Genomic DNA, 16,295 nt, shown 5'->3' on the forward strand with positions numbered 1-16,295 from the left:
GACTGCCAATGTTGCCAGGCAATTCCCCAGAGCTAGCGGGGCGCATGGCAGTGCAGGGCAGTCATCTGCAGACTCAATTCTAGAGACTAAAGGTCTCTCGAAGCATTTCAGCTGAGGGGTGGACAGAGGGAGCACGTAAAGGAGTGTAAGTCTCTGTTGATTTTTGAGTGCCCAGGCCCTGCAAATGGCATTCTTCAGACTCCACGGCAGCGGAGGTCTCATAGTTATCATAGCACATAAGGAAAATTAAAGATGCTCAAGGTAAGAAAAATTCAGTTTCATTTCGAATCTAAAATCTTTCAGAGTTTTCTTTCGGGAAGTCCAGACAATTAAACTGATTTTAAGTTGCACTGTTTATAAAATCCTAGATCTACAGAAAATACAAATTCTGGCCCATCCTGTCTAAGCATGATGGGGTTTCCAAGTTTCCACTTACATGATGTGAGAAGATTCCAAAGCAGACCTTGAAGGCATTGGAGCTGTAAATGCATTTAATACTCAGCCCTGTTTAAACACCCCATGATATCAGTTCTCCCTGATCCCTAAAGAGCTCACCAGCAGACAGGCAACTTCTACACGGAGGCAGGACAATGAGGGTCCAAAGGGCTGTGACCCCCGCAGTGCCACAGCCAAGGAAGGGGGGACTTAGAGCTCAGCTCTTCTCCTTCTCAGGTGGGGGAACAAAGGCCCCAAGGAGGCAGAGCTGGCACTAGTATCTAGGGCTTGGGACTCTGAGGCTCCTCCCTCTGTTGTTACAGTAGGTAGCTAGTCAGACACAAGCAGGGCAGGAGAGGGCTCCACCACCACCAGGAATGTTTGCGACCATCAGCTGATGGTCAGGCAGTTGTCAACTGTCATTCTAAAATGATAATTGGCTGCAGCCAGTGCCAGGGAAAGGCAGGGTCCCAGAACCTGAAACTGATGACCAGCAGCTTCCCGGTAAGATCTCAGGAGCCGGGCGCGTGGGCTCAAGCATGGGTACTAGAAGGCAAAATGGTGGCCCTCCTCTAGGAAGGCTGGACTGGTCAGGGAAGAACGGCTCCAGGGGGTGTGTGCGCAACCTCAGTAAACACACCGTGCTCCTGCCCAAGGGCTGGCAGGCCACCCTCAGGGAAGCAGCGGGGAGGAGTAACGCAAACCCAAGAACCATGCCACTGTTTAAGACTCCAAGTCAAAAGTCACACAGCACGTTCGAGCTCCCAAGTCACCCACTGGCCCTCTCCCAAGCGTACTTTATTTCCTTTCATTCCTGGTCTAAAACTTTTTAATACACTTTCCGTCCTGCTCTAAAACTTGCTTGGTCTCTCCCTCTGCCTGAGGTCCCTCAATCAAATTCTTTCTTCTGAGGAGGCAGGAAGTGAGGGTGCTGCAGACCCACATGGATTCACCACTGTGAACACTATCACCTCCCTCTGTTGGATCAAGGACCCCAGCAGAAGATCTTCCCGGGAAAGAAGGGGAGGGAAGAAGGTGGGGAGTCTTCTGCAGTTAAGATGGCAGGTGTTTGCCCAAACCCTCTCCTCTTAAGTCGCCAACCCGTGACCTCAGAGGAAGAGGCCTACCCAGTGACTCTGGGGCAACATGTGAGAGGATTATATAAGGGAGAAAAGTCCACATGGCCCAAGGAGTTATCAGCTCATTCAGGGGCCTTGCAGGAATTTCCTGTTATGTGATCTGGGTCATGCAAATAGCCACAACCAAGCTGAAGCTGTCTCTTCACCCCTCCCTCTGAGGGAAACACAGGCTCTTGACTCACTAGTGGCCTGTACTCTGCAGCTCTCCAACGACTGGGCCTCCCTCCAGGAAGGTCTGCAGGGAGCCAGCATCATGGTGTGCACTGAGAACAAAGAGCGGGCCATGCCTGCGGGACAGCAAACTCCCAGCTCTTTCCAAGCAAACTCGGGCAGCTCTGCTCTGGGTGCACTGTCGCTCTACCCACTGGAGAAACAGCCAGCAACTTGAAACTCTCTGGACGCAGGGCCACGGGCCTGGTTTACTTTAATCAAAACCCGCTTCGGCTGTTCCTTTCCTTTTCTAAAAAAATTTTTTAATTGCAACATGTAGAACAAGAACATACAGAAAAGTGCACGCAAATATGAAGCCAAACATCCAAGTGAGGAAATAAGACCTTGCGGCTCTCGAGAGGCAACCGAGCCCCACGTCCCCCACCGCCCGCCACGCAGGCTTGGGGAGGCATCACCCCCTTGGCTCTCCTTTCCCATTCTCCGCACCTGCACATTCATCCCGAAAGCCTCCAGGTTAGTTTTGCTCTCATCGCGCAGAGCCGTTCCCTTTTTTGCCGTCGCTGTATAGCACTCCATTGAACGAATGCGTTTTATTTATCCGTTCCGCTAAATAGCACGTTTCAGTCGTTTTCAGTTTTGGCCACTACAAATAGCGCTACAGTGACTACTCAAGAACGGTTCTCAGGTCCTGGAGTTTCTCCATGACACACGCTTGACAACCAAACGCGGCAGCACCTGAATGTGCTTCTTCGTGCTGACTACTGATGCCAGTCTGTGTTCCAGCGCTGTGCCGCCCTCCCTCCCTACAAGACCACCAGTCCACCCACTCTGCTAATAGAGAATAGGCGTCACTGGTGACTCAGGGGCCAAGAAAGCCTAGTTGGTCACTAGAAGGGAAGTTAAATCGTCCTCCATAAGACAAAGTCCAAGGTTTTAAAATTCTGAACTTAACCAGATCCAACAACCAAAACAACTGGGCTTTTCTGAAGAAAAAGGCCACAAACTCCTCCAAAATAACGAGGTAGCACCTATGGCTTGGGACAGACCCACCTGCCCATACTATCAACTGTAAGCAATATGCACAAATGTGTGCCCAAGACACCAAGTGCAGAAGGATGGGACGCCAGTAAATCCCCGTCTGCCATGGACGGCAGAAGAGAGAGGGCGGAGGGTGGGGAGGGTCGTGGAGGTGGCCCCCCTGCAGTCATGACGCACCTGTAAACTGGCTGCATCTCCCGGGCTAGGCCAATGATGGCGCCTGGCAGGAAACTGTCAAATTCCTCAAACAACTCCCGGATGTTGGTCTTAAACTTCAGGTCTAGGTCCAGCTGAATGAGCCGCAGGATCTCTGCGGGAAAGAGAAAAGGACAGTGAGACACAGGCATACCTCCCGGGAGGCTCGGCTACCGACAGAAAATGACGCGGAGGGCAGAGAAAAGGGCACTGGACTCTTACTGTTGTCAGTGAATGATGCAAAGTTACCGCTGGAACAAAAGGCCTTTCATCTACCAGCAACCCCTCCGCACTATTAGTCTTCACAAACGACTGCCGGGTCTTTTCTTCCAACTGCAGACATCCATTTTGCTTAAAACTAGGCGACCACACGCTTCAGCGTCGGCCTGCTGTCCTGATGTGACTGTTAACTGTGCACCATTTCACTCTCAAAAGTATCTCATTTGGATGATACCTTATGTGGACACCCTACTTCCCTACATAAAACTCAAAGCGGGCCGGGCACGGTGGCTCACGCCTGTAATCCCAGCACTCTGGGAGGCCGAGGTGGGTGGATCACGAGGTCAGGAGTCCGAGACCAGCCTGACCAATATTGTGAAACCCCGTCTCTACTAAAAACACAAAAATTAGCTGGGCGTGGTGGCAGGCGCCTGTAATTCCCGCTCCTCAGTAGGCTGAGGGAGAATTGCTTGAACCCGGGAGGCAGAGGTTGCAGTGAGCTGAGATTGCGCCACTGCACTCCAGCCTGGGCAACAGAGCAAGACACCATCTCCAAAAAAAACACACTCAAAGCATCCAGGTGTTTCCTCTTTGGAGCACAGGTGGCAAATGACCCACACAAGACAGAGGTAAAAAACATTATGGCCTCAGGCCTTTATCAGCACGTTCTGCAAACCCAGATGTGTGTCAAGTGAAGCTGCTGACAGAGCGAAACAGCTGAACGATCTCAGATACCACTGTGTTTTTAATCCACTGCCTAAAAGACAGGAAGAGCCCAAATTCTTCAATGTCACAATCACCTGGCACCTAAGAGCTGGCTGCTTCCATGGCCTCCAGATGACTCCGGGCTAGACGTGCAGGAGGGAGGCACTGGTGAAGGTCCTTCCCCATCCTTCACCCAGCCCAGCCTGACCGGGAGTCTAGGTGTTGTGCTGGGCACCAGGCTGACCAGGACCCTGCCCTCAAGAGAGACACGTGGGTTGCAAAAAGTAGAGGGAGAGGCCAGTGCTGAAGCCTGAAATCAAAAAGTGGCTGTGGGAGGTCCAAAGAGGGGGTGCATGGGGTTCAGTGATGAAGTGGTGAGAGCAAGTTCCTGGTACTCAGCCTGGGAATCAGAACACATGAGTGCAACTTGAATCCAGTTCTGCTGCTGATTGAGCCTGTGACCCAGGGAAAGTTACTTCTCTGAACCTCAGCTACTCCATTTGCTAAAATGGGGAGGCTCTCCTGTGCCTTGTGTGGGAAATAGCTTACGGACAGTGTTACAGGGATCCTAGAGACCTTGAGGAACAGAATTCTGGAGCAGAGCACCACACTGGCCAAACGTAGAATTTATGGGAAGGCAATTTAAGGAATTTGGGATAATTCTGCTGTAACTGAAGAAACTCCTGATGGGAGGAACAGCCATGCATTTAGTCAGCCCGTCAATCATCACATCGAAAGCCCACCACCTGCTACAGGTGTTCTCTCTTTCGAGGCCACCTAAACCCTACTTATTCTGCAAGAAGCAGTCTAAACACCCCAGACAGGCCCTGCAGGAGTCATGGTTTCCTGCTCTGTGCTCCCCACACGGCTGCCTGCCTGCCTGTGGTCACGGCCACCTGCATACCTGTCTCCTTGAGAATGGGAATGTGCTGGGAGGGCGGGGCTCAGGACCATCAGATGCTTCTGGATGAGCGTCTTAATCTTGTCTTAATATACCCGTCAGTAAACCTGAGCACTTCCCCTGCACTTTAGGGACCAGCTGGGAGTAAACCCAGAAACGTCCTACGTAGGCCTAAGACACCGGAATCTGAGCTGCTTCGATGTTATTTACAACTCCTCCTTCCTAAAGCACCTTCCAGGAAGGGTTCGCTGAAGGTTGGTAACACTTCACCAGGTGAGGCCCACTGACTAGGAAGGAGACAGGCGGCAACTCCAGCACAAAGTGACCCCCTCACACCCATGTAGAACAACTGAGATGGGAGGCCATGCCCTTCTATTCCCAGAGGCCAGCAGGCCCCTGAGCAGCCTGCCCTGTCATGCAGGCACCTGTCCAGGAGGTTAGCCCTTTTATGTAATTATGAAATTAAGGCGCCAAATTGTAAATGTCACTGTTAAAGAGAAAGATGCTTACTAGGAATGCTGGAATTCATTAGGATGAGGTTTCTAAAGGGGCCTGTTCCTCTGGCCTCTGGTCCTTAATGTAGCCGTCTCTCTGTGGGAAATACGTGGGGGCAAGAGGGTTACACAGAACGCTGAAGGCATTGTGAGGACAAAATGAGACTGATCCATGGAAGCCACATCACAGAGAAGATGCTGGTTGGAGGAGAGCTGAAATGACAGCAGGAGGACCACCAAAATGTGAGGAATACATGAATGAGATAACTGTCCCCAAAGCCAGGAAGACATGAAACCTATAAATCATGAGGAAAAATGTCTGAGAAAAAGGAAGACTAGACATCTACAAGACTCACAAGAACGGCCAGCATCCCAGGCTGGCTGAATGTCCACCATGTCCAAATCTTGAGAAAACACAACAAAAAGAAAGATCTAGCATGGCAGATCTGAAAAGCCTGGTTATAACTGAGGCACCTCTACCCGTTTTACAGATGAGGAAACTGAGGGCCAAGAAGACAGACTTGTCAGGCATTACACTCAAGCTAGGTGGCAAAGCTGATCTCGGAACCCAGGTCTCCCAACTCCCTAGCTAATGCTCTTGTGTTTATTAGCCCCGTCACCTCCAACCCACTCCCAACATGGGCCATACACTCCTAGAGAACAGAGAGCATTGGGTAATGGACCAAAGGGTGTGCACAAGACTAAACAGGCACCCAACACGACTAGCTCGTGGAGTATCTGTGTATCACCCCGTGAAAATACCAGCATGAAGACGAGTGAGTACAAGCTAAAGGTGTAGCTTTCAAGACCTCCAAGACCCTGTCACCATCATCACCGCCACAGCCCTGGCAGCACTCCTCAGGAGTTCCTGGCTGTCCAGGGGACTACTTTCAGGGCTGAGAACACCTACGCCTCCTGCCTGGGGCTGAGGCCTGGCTGGCGGCCGATACCTCTGTACAATTACACCACAGAGGGCCACATGCACGGCCCCAGTACCAGCTGGGAGATTTTCAAACCAACATTCCCAAGGGGATGTGCGGCTGGAATTGGTGGTGGTGGATCTCACATCCAACAGGAACTTGGGTCGCTTCTGAGCCGGACGCTTCTCTGCCGAAGCGCTCTTCTCCATCTCCCTCCCAGTACATGGCTTGGGCCAACTCAGCTCATCATGAGCATCCAATTAAACCAGCCATAAGCATGTCATCTGACCACGGGCGGAACTACAACCCAGAGTAAGTAATTAATGATACCCAAAAATAAACAACAAAAGGAAAAAAAATTCCAGAAGAAAAAAAAAACGTGAGCCTTCTGTCCTCTCCTTTCCCTTCTCCTATCCCCGGAAACAATTCTTGGCAGACACATCTTAACACACAAAAAGCAACACGCAACAAAATAGATCAAGAAATGATGCAAAGAAAAGACATGCTCAGGTAAGCACAGTGCCTACCATCCTGGGAAACACAACAGGCCTGCAGGGAGGGGCAGGTGAACCAAGCAAGCGCCTCCTCTTTCTGTTTTGAAAAGGCTTCAGAGATTTGCAGAGATAAATATTTATAACACTTTAAAGGGCTTTCACTGCAGAGCGTCAGCCCAAATTCCACTAACTGGGAGAGGGTTTAGGGAGAAGGGGAAATTATGACAGCATTAAGCTATGTGACTCCAGCGTCATGAGGCTGGGGACCTGGAAGCAGCTGCCTGGAAAGGGAGCTAATTTTCCCATTGTCCACTTTGAAATATTGCAGCAATATGCCACCTGCCTTATCATACTCTGGTGTTTTTAAATTGCTGTCCAGTAGCACCTCTGGCCGGCGGGAGCCAAAGGGCAACTGAAAGGGGTGGAGACTTCCCCTAACAGTGAGAGGACCCTGACCCCAGAGGAGGTGTTCTGAGGCCCATAGGACAGGACGGTTCCCCTGTGCTCCATCAGCCAGACCAGGCTGGCTTCCCGCACTGGAGGGTCGAGCATGTGGCAGAGGGTCTGAGCATGTGGTAGAGGGCCTGCCCCCGCGACACACAGACCCAGGCTGTGTCCCCAACGGGATGTGTGGTTGGAATTGGCAGTGGTGGATCTCACATCCAACAGAAACTTGGGTCGCTTCTGAGCTGGACATTTCTCTGCCAAAGCGCTCTTCTCCATCTCCCTCCCAGTACAAGGCCTGGCCACAGGGCAGCTGGCTCATTATAGGAATAGGGGCTATGAAGGAAGACAGGGAACATGCCAAGAGTCCCAGGCCTTGGGCACAGATTCTAGGGGCTCCTCCAGCCTGACCAAACGTTCACCCTCTAGGAGCAGGGAAAGGACGTCCGTGTGCCAGGCCCTGGGAAGGCTTTGCATGCTGACTCAGCCCATGAACCTCCATCATGCCGCCTTGAGGTAGCTGTTAGTATCTTCCAGTTTCAGATGAGGAACCTGGTGCTCAGAGAGTTTTGGTAATTTAAGACAACTCAGCAAAAAAGGCTCCGGGTGGAGAGCAATTACAGATTTGCCTCACTCGACAGTTTGCTTGATCCACCGCACATTTCTGAGAAAAGCCTTCAGACATCTCTGAAGTCCCTTTTAAAGTCCTATTGTCTTTATGAGCCAGAAATGCTTCCACATCAAGAGTGAAGACAGCAGACAACTCCAGATCATCTCTGTACAGTGGCTGGGGCTTCATGGACAGAACCCCCAACCACAACCACCTCCCGTAAGACCCTCATCTCCAAGAAGCATGAAGACTATTGGGATTCCCTTTCATTGACAAGGACCAACAGAGAAACTTCTGGAAGAAAGGGTTTTATGCCACAAACGTTGAAAAGAAGCTTTTAATGACAACAGCCAACTTGTATCAATGCATTATACTCACTGAATCATCTAAACACTCTATGAGATACATATATATATATATATCCTTTTTTTTTTTTTTTTTGAGATGGAGTCTCGCTCTGTTGCCCTGGCTGGGGTGCAATGGAGCAATCTTGGCTCACTGCAATCTCCGCCTCCCAGGTTCAAGCAATTCTCCTGCCTCAGCCTCCTGAGTAGCTGGGACTACAGGCGCACGCCACTACACCCGGCTAATTTTTGTATTTTTAGTAGAGACAGTTTTCACCATGTTGGCCAGGCTGGTCTCGAACTCCTGAACTCAGGTGATCCACCTGGCTTGGCCTCCCCAAGTGCTGGGATTACAGGTGTGAGCCACCACGCCTAGCCCTGAGATTAATATTATTTCTATTTGGCTGGGTGTGGTGGCTGATGCCTGTAATCCCAGCACTTTGGGAGACTGAGGCAAGAGGATCACTTGAGCTCAGGAATCTGAGGCTGCAGTGAGCTGTGTCTGCACCACTGTGCTCCAGCCTGGGTGACAGAATGAAGCTCTGTCTCAAAAAAAAAAAAATTCCATTTGACAAATGAGGAAATCGAAAAGTATAATAATCCAAGATCACGCAGCTGGTCAGTGGTAGGGCTCGAAACCCCAAGTCTGTTGGGCTCGACAGCCTGGTGCCCGCTCTTCATTGCCCATGCGGCCCTGCCTTCCGGGCTCCTGGGCGGCCAGGATACGGCCAGAGCTCAGCTTTGCAGGCTCTGCTCAGACAGGAAGGCCCTGACTCTCACTGTGCTAATCTATGTTTTCCACATTAGCAGCCTGCCCCTCCTCGGGTGGTGCGGGGGAGAAAGGAAACAGAGTTCATAGAGTGATTTATGCAACCTGTTAGCAGCTCTGGTAAAAGGTTTTGGGTCCAGGAAATTGCAATGAATAACCACAGCCAGTTGCATATATTCGCTGTACAACAAACTTTCTTCTAGCCTTACCTGCCCCCTCTCAAAACGAAGCATGAAAAACAGCGTTAGCTACGGCTCAGCCATGGCATTGTTTATGACGCCCAGCTCCTGTTCTGTGGACCAAACAAATTATCATGAGAAGACACAGTTTCTGCTTCAGCAACAGTGGAACATGAGTCTCCTTCCTCCTCCTTAGCACCTTCTCCGAAAAGGTATAAATCATATCCTTTAGGATAGGACAGAATTTATTTTGATCTTGGCTGAAAAATTTGGGGGACTTATATAAGATAGCACGTATGACACCCAATATAAATTTCCCTCTCACTTCTATTGCCAGTATGAAGTGATAGCGCACGCATGGATTGATGTCGTTCAACACACAGGGGAAACGGAATTTGAGATCTGAAAATCTTCCATGTCTATGGTATGGATGTCCATGGCTCCTGCTGGCCTTTCCATAGTTTACATCTCTCTAGTGTCTGCTATAACCACTTTGTTTGTTTGTTTGTTTTTGTCTCCAAAAGCTTAAATTCTTTCCTATTTGAGGTAGAAACACATTTGGACTCTGTTCACAACAGTTAGACTGACGGTGCTCGGTCTTCCTTTTTCGCCAACAGGCTTTTTTTCAGAGATGCCCGGGGTGGAAGCTGTAGAAAGTAATCCTTTTTGGATAGAATTATCAGGTGTTTTCTGAAAATAATGATACAGATACCACTGGTTGCCCAAACTGTCACAGTGCAACTTTCCAAATTCTCCGTTTTGAGATTCTTTATCAGAATTACGGGCTCTTGTTACTAATCTCATCTTCCAACCACTCTCTCCCTCTTGAGTGGCATTTGAGCCCATGCCACCTTATGGATTCAGTCTAAAACCAGGTAAACTAACAAAGGTTCCATTCTGCTGCCTGCAGCTCCTCATCCCCACACTGTCCCCTGACACCTGCTCCTGCCCTTGGCCCTGCATCCTGTCAGGGCCTGTCCACTGCAGCCTTGCCCCGTCCATTGATTCATATGGCAATGACAATGACAGGACTAATTCCTTATATTTCTATGGCATGTTGCAATGTTCAAAGTGCATTCCCAGCCCATAAAACTCGTTCCCATGCTTTAACTCATTGAATCCTTACAGCAACCCTAGGGGGCAGGTGCATCCATGTGATATGCAGTGGGTTCAACTGCATATCACAGAATACCTCTAGTAGCAATGGTTTCAACACAGAGAAGAGCATAACTAAGCCATCCACGGAGGGCACGGCTGCTCCATGAAGTCATCACAGACCCAGATGACTTCTGCTTTTCTCCTTTGTTTTCCTTGATCTCATTTCCATCCTCAAGGTACCTCATGGTGCAAGACAGGGGCTGCTGGGGCTCTAGCCAACTTGGCTGCATTCCAGGCAACGGAAAGGACCCAAGAGAAAGGACACCCTGACCTTGCGTCCTGTAATGAGGCAGACTCTTTAAGCGTCCCTCCTGGAAGTCTTTAACATTTCTTCTCATATCTCACTACACAAAATGTAGTCACATGGTCACACTTAGCTACAAGGAAAGCTATGAAATGCATTCTTTTATGGGCATAAGGTTACCCCCAAATAAATGGGATTCGGTTGTAAATTAAAAAGGAGAGAATTGACATAGAGCAGGAACTAGCAGTCCTTCCACAGGAGGCAAGAAGTAACCACACCCACTTTACAGATCAAGAAACAGAGGCCCAAAGAGATGAGGTGTTGTTACGGTCACAAGGTCACTAGTGGCAAGATGGGGACTAATTCCATGTCATCAGCCCCACATCCAGATCCCTTTTCCCTGTTCATGGAGCCTCCTTGCTGCACTGGAGCCACTGCTGTGTTTCTGCAAAGACTCTTGCTTGCTCTCCTCCAGACCTCTGTTCAGCCCTCAGCTGTCCCCAGTTGGTCTAGCAACAAGATCCAAGCCTGCCAGGCCTGGGCTGCCATCCTGAAGGACTACTGTCCCCCGTCCCCTGCCTCATACTTTGTTCCCCGCCTTGCTTCCCTGCGTTTGTGTCCCACTGGGTCCCTTGGAATCCAGGCATGGTCATTAGCAAGGAGGACCAGGCCAGAGATGGCCAGATCCCAGCAAGCTACAGACCCTCAGAGTAGGATCACAACCCCACAACTGTTTCTGCAATGCCCAAGGAGTTCTGTGAGCAGGATGCCTCACTTTGGGGTACCCATACCAAGACGGCTGACACCTCCTGAAATTGTTTCTGATGGCCAACCTCTTGTGTGACCACGACCTTGTTCCATTCTGACACTGAAAACACATTTCATGATGGACGTGGACCTTGGCTACGACGCCTAAGCAAACACAAATTAATTCGTGCTGAAGTGCGGCTTGGTAAATAGAACTTTGCAATGATGGAGTCCGTTATGGGAAGTGACTAAGGGGGTTTCTTGGTCGTGAAATGTGTGGGGACTTCTGCTCCGTGAAAAGGGGAGTCTGTATTTCCACTGAAAATTGGAGCCTGGATTCTCAGCACAGGGGCCAGTCCTGTGACTTCCCTGCCTTCCTGTGTAAACATGAAAACATTTTGTTTTCAAGTTCTAGCACCCTGGCTACCTCTTTCATGTCTCTGACATGAAGGCCCCTATATTCTGGCAGCAGTTCTCCCCATTGTGAACAATGAATCCGCCACTCTTTCCTGGAGTTACACTGTCTCAGTTCCTCTCCCCCAGCAGACTCATCCTTCTCCAGGTGGTGCTCTCCAGCCTCCTACCACCCTCTACAGGGTTGCAGGCTACAGGGTTTCCTCAGCCTCCTCCAGCCAAGTACAGCGGAAGCACCTACAACCAAGAGAGGCACAGACTCCTGAGATCCTCTCCCAGGAAGGGCAAATGGGACGAGGCAGAGAACAGCCGGCTTCTCACAGAGGGGAAGATGACCAACCCCAGCCACAGCGCCTGACTTCTCCCTGGGACCATGGAGGGGTGTGGAAAGGATGGCCCCACATCATCCCTTGTGCTAGAAACCCACATCACAGCAAAGAAAAAAGTTTCTCCACTTTATGAATCCGGAAATACCTCTCTGACCTTTTCTAGCAGGAGGAAAAAATATGGCCTTTATCTTTTCAGTAGCAAACATCTTTTACCTTGTGACAGTTTGCAAACTGACTAGCCAATGGTCAAATGGCTCTTTAGCTTTCCTGTCTCCTGAGCCAGAACTCCTGACCAAATGTCATGTTACATTACCACTGCTTATACTACACCTTCTACAAAAGATGGATGATCTGTCATCTAGGAGATAATTAAGTACCTACCTCTCAGGTACTGGGCTACGCACTTTACATATTTTGTCTCATCGAATCCTCACACACAGGGCTTACTGTCCCCATTCTCGAGCTGCCTCCTCCCTGACAGCTGAAGTTTCATTGCTTTCATCTCTGTTTACCGAGGCTGAGAGGACCCCCTCCTGTTATGAGTCTGATAAGAATGACACAGGAAGGCAGGAAAGTCACGGGATTGGCCCCTCTGCTGAGAATCCAGGCTCCAATTTTCACTGGAAATACAGACTCTCCCCGCCTCATGGAGCAGACGTCCCCACCATTTCACCACTAAGAAACCCCCTTAGTCACCGCCCACAGCGGACTCCATCATTACAAAGATTCTGTTTACCAAACTGCACTTAAGCACTAATTAATCTATTTCCCAATTTTAATTAAATTTTAATTTCATTTAATCATTAGTTTTTCTTCTAATTAAATAACATTTGAGTTATTTTAATTTAAAGACATAAAATACAAGGCACCAAACTGACAGAATGCAGCTGAGTGCAAAAAACGAAAGAGAAAACAAGGTTTTAACTCATAAATATTTCAGCGTGCACTTCCGAAGAAACGAGGACACTCTCTTTCGTAACAACAGTACGACATCCAAGTCAGGACACTAGCAGTAACAACCCAATACCATTTCATCCACAGTCCTATTCAAAATGTGTCAGTTGTCCAAAAACAAAAACACAGTTCCTGGCCCCAGACTGCATGTAGCTGTTCCACGTGTTCTACCTGAAATGGTTCCTCAGTCGTTCCTCGTCTTCCAGGACTTAGGACAATTTGGGGAATATGGGCCACTTTTTTATTGATTTATTGATTTTGAGATGGGGTCTTTCGCCAGGCTGGAGGGCAGTGGCACGATCTCAGCTCACTGCAACTTCCACCTCCCGGGTTCAAGCAATTCTCCTGCCTCAGCCTCCCAAGTAGCTGGGATTACAAGTGCCCACCACCATGCCCAGCTAATTTTTGCATTTTTAGAAGAGACGGGGTTTCACCGTGTTGGCCAGGCACCAGGCCATGGGTCAATTATTTGGTAGAAGTCCTTCAGTCTGGGTTTGCCTGATGTCTCCTCCTGACTAGAGGCGGACTTGCATCTTTGTCAGGAAAGCCACAGAAGCAGTGCTGTGTTCTCACAGCGCCACACCGGCAGACACGTGGTGCCACACTGTCCTATCACTGGTGACGTTAGCTTTGATCACAGTCGAGCTACTATTTTTCTCTTTGTAACAACAACATTTTGTGGGGCGATACTTTAAGACTCTGACAATATCCCATTTCTTAACAAATGTTTACCTATTTGTTTTAGCATCCATTGACGATTCTTGTCTAAATAAATTATTACTATGTTGAGCCAGGCACGGTGACTCATGCCTGTAATCCCAACACTTGGGGAGGCCGAGGTGGGTGGATCACCTGAAGTTAGAAGTTCGAGGCCAGCCTGGCCAGCATGGTGAAACCCCATCTCTACTAAAAATACAAAAATGAGCCGGGCATAGTGGCGGGCACCTGTAATCCCAGCTACTTGGGAGGCTGAGGCAGGAGAACCACTCGATCCCAGGAGGCGGAAGTTGCAGTGAGCCAAGATCACACCCCTGCACTCCAGCCTGGGCGACAAGAGCAAAACTCCATCTCAAATATATATATAACTATGTCGATTGTCAAACGGTGACTTTCCAATGCCTTCATTCCTTCTACATTTATTAGCTGGCATTCTGCTCCATTGTGTTGACCTCACCCATGCTCAGCCAAGAAGAGCTTCCTGGTATCACCCACTTATGGTAGGTTGTGCCAAGCATATTTGTCCCTTCTGGTTTTCCCCAAAATGCAAATACCAGAAGGCTCCGTGGTGCCTGAGGCAGGGGAACTGAACAAGGCAGAAATGTCAGAGCTGCTGGGGCTGGAGCTTTGGGTCCATCATCCAAGTACTTGAGACAGCAATGACCCTCTTGGAAAATCTCCAGGCTACAGGATCAATGTCCACTCTCACTGGATAAAGGAACGATAACTGCATACCACAGGCAGCACCAGAACACCTTTTCTTTCCTCTATTTGTTTTTTCAAACAACTGTTGACATGGACTCTACATTATTCCACGAAATGTGAACTGAGGGATTTTAGGCAAGAGTGAGTAGGTCGGGCCCTGGGGTAGAGCCGTGGCTCACAGGCCTGGCTATGGCACTGCATCCAGCCATGGCTAAGCCATCACCAGCTGTCCCAGACTGTAAGGATGAGGAGTTTGAAACGGGTGCGGTCTGAGACCCCTCCCAGTCCTACCATCCTGTGATTCTGAACAGAAATGGTCTTTGCCCCTCACTCATACCTTGTTTGTTCTCAGAACAGCACAAATAAATCATCAGACACAGGAGATATATCTACTGCGTTGTTCTCACCCATGCCCAGCCAAGCAAGCCACAAAATCCCTCCTATGTGCCAAGCACTATGCTAAATGTGAAGGTTCAGAAATAAATAATATCTTTCCTAGCCTCAAAAATGCCAATACTGGAGGGTTTTTCACTAGATATTCTCTGCTGCCACTGCTGCAGCTGCTTCCATCCTACCCTGGTCCTGAGGGCAGCAGCCCTGTTCACCAGTCACCCAGCAAGCATGGGCAGGCCCTGCTGAGAGAGGGCCCTACCTATGGAAGAAGAACCAGAGACTGGGAGGTGCTGGGACCTGCCTTACTACTGAGAGCTCCCCCTCTTCTGCAACATTCCTCACGATCATTAAACATCACCATATGGAAACTGGCATTTCCTTAGTACCTACTGTGTGCCAGCCCCTGGAATACTTGAAAGGCCCCCACTTTCCATTTTGCAAATGTTGAAACTTCGGGTCCATGGTGGCCTGTACTAACCTGCCTAGGGTCACACAGCCAGTGAGTGACACAGCAGGAATGCAAGTTAGCCCCCGCCCCCATCACAAAGTCTGAGCTCTTTTGCCTCAACGTGGTCCCTTGAAACAGGGATTACCTCTAAATCCACCCGCTCCCTGTGCAGTTACCTACTTCTGGGAAACAAATCACTCCAAAACCTAGTGGGTTAAAACAACAGTGTATTACTATCCCTGACAGTTCCGTGGGTCCACCAGGCTTAGCAGGGTGGTTCTGATTGTGGGGGTCTTTTGGGTGAATGCAGTAAGATGGTGGCTGGGCTGGAGGCCTCTAAAGGCTCAGCCTGTCTGGCTGACCGTGATGGCTACACAGGTTGCCAGCAGTCCCTGCTGGCCGCGGCCACACGCTCAGCAGGGCCGTCAGCCTAAGTGCGCTCCTGTGGGCTCTCCCAGGGGCTGGGGCTCCATCCCAGCATGGCAGCTGGAGTCCAAGAGGAAGTTTGCCAAGGTGAGTGCTCCAGGAGACCCGGGCTGAAATGGCAGGGCCACTTATGACCCAGCCTTGAAGGTCACTCAGCGTCACTTCCACTACATCCCATTTGTCAAAACAAGCCACAGCGCCAGCCCAGATTCGGGGAGAGGAACCAACATAAAGGTGTGCATACCGGGAGGTGTGTCCCTGAGGGGTCGGCTTTGGAGACCAGCTGCCACATAGCCTCGTCCCACAGTGGGATACAGATACAGATGGTGCCCGCCACAATGCGGGTCCACTTAACAATTTTTCAGCTTTAGGATGGGTTTATCAAGGCATTAAATGTATTCTCAACTTAGGATATTTCTGATTTACAATAGGTTTATTGGGCTGTAGCCCCCCATAAGTAAAGGAGCAACTGTATTTTAAATTTCTTCCTTATACTTTTCCTAGTTTTCTACTATATACAAAGACACACACATTTTGTAATCACAGGGATAAATATTTGAAATTATAACTATATAATATTGTAATATATGTTCTATGCAGGAGTATTGGTGTGTCAAATGTATATTAATGTGTGTGTGTGTGTGTATATATATATATACATACATATATATATATATATATATTTTTTTTTTTTTAGATAAAG

At 49.3% G+C, this 16,295-nt stretch overlaps 1 protein-coding gene across 3 annotated transcripts in view; it reads right to left on the reverse strand.

Annotated features, from left to right (window-relative positions):
• Nucleotides 1-16,295, reverse strand: part of XXYLT1 (xyloside xylosyltransferase 1) — a 198,459-nt gene that overhangs the window by 82,453 nt on the left and 99,711 nt on the right. For all 3 annotated transcript variants that reach the window (XM_017873480.1, XM_017873481.1, XM_017873482.1), the window contains one exon: nt 2,961-3,093. In XM_017873480.1, coding sequence (XP_017728969.1) covers nt 2,961-3,093 — 133 coding nt within the window. The remainder of the gene's footprint in view (nt 1-2,960; nt 3,094-16,295) is intronic.

This window comes from Rhinopithecus bieti, unplaced genomic scaffold (genome assembly GCF_001698545.2).
Source record: "Rhinopithecus bieti isolate Rb0 unplaced genomic scaffold, ASM169854v2 scaffold_5626, whole genome shotgun sequence".
NCBI classification, from domain to species: domain Eukaryota; kingdom Metazoa; phylum Chordata; class Mammalia; order Primates; family Cercopithecidae; genus Rhinopithecus; species Rhinopithecus bieti.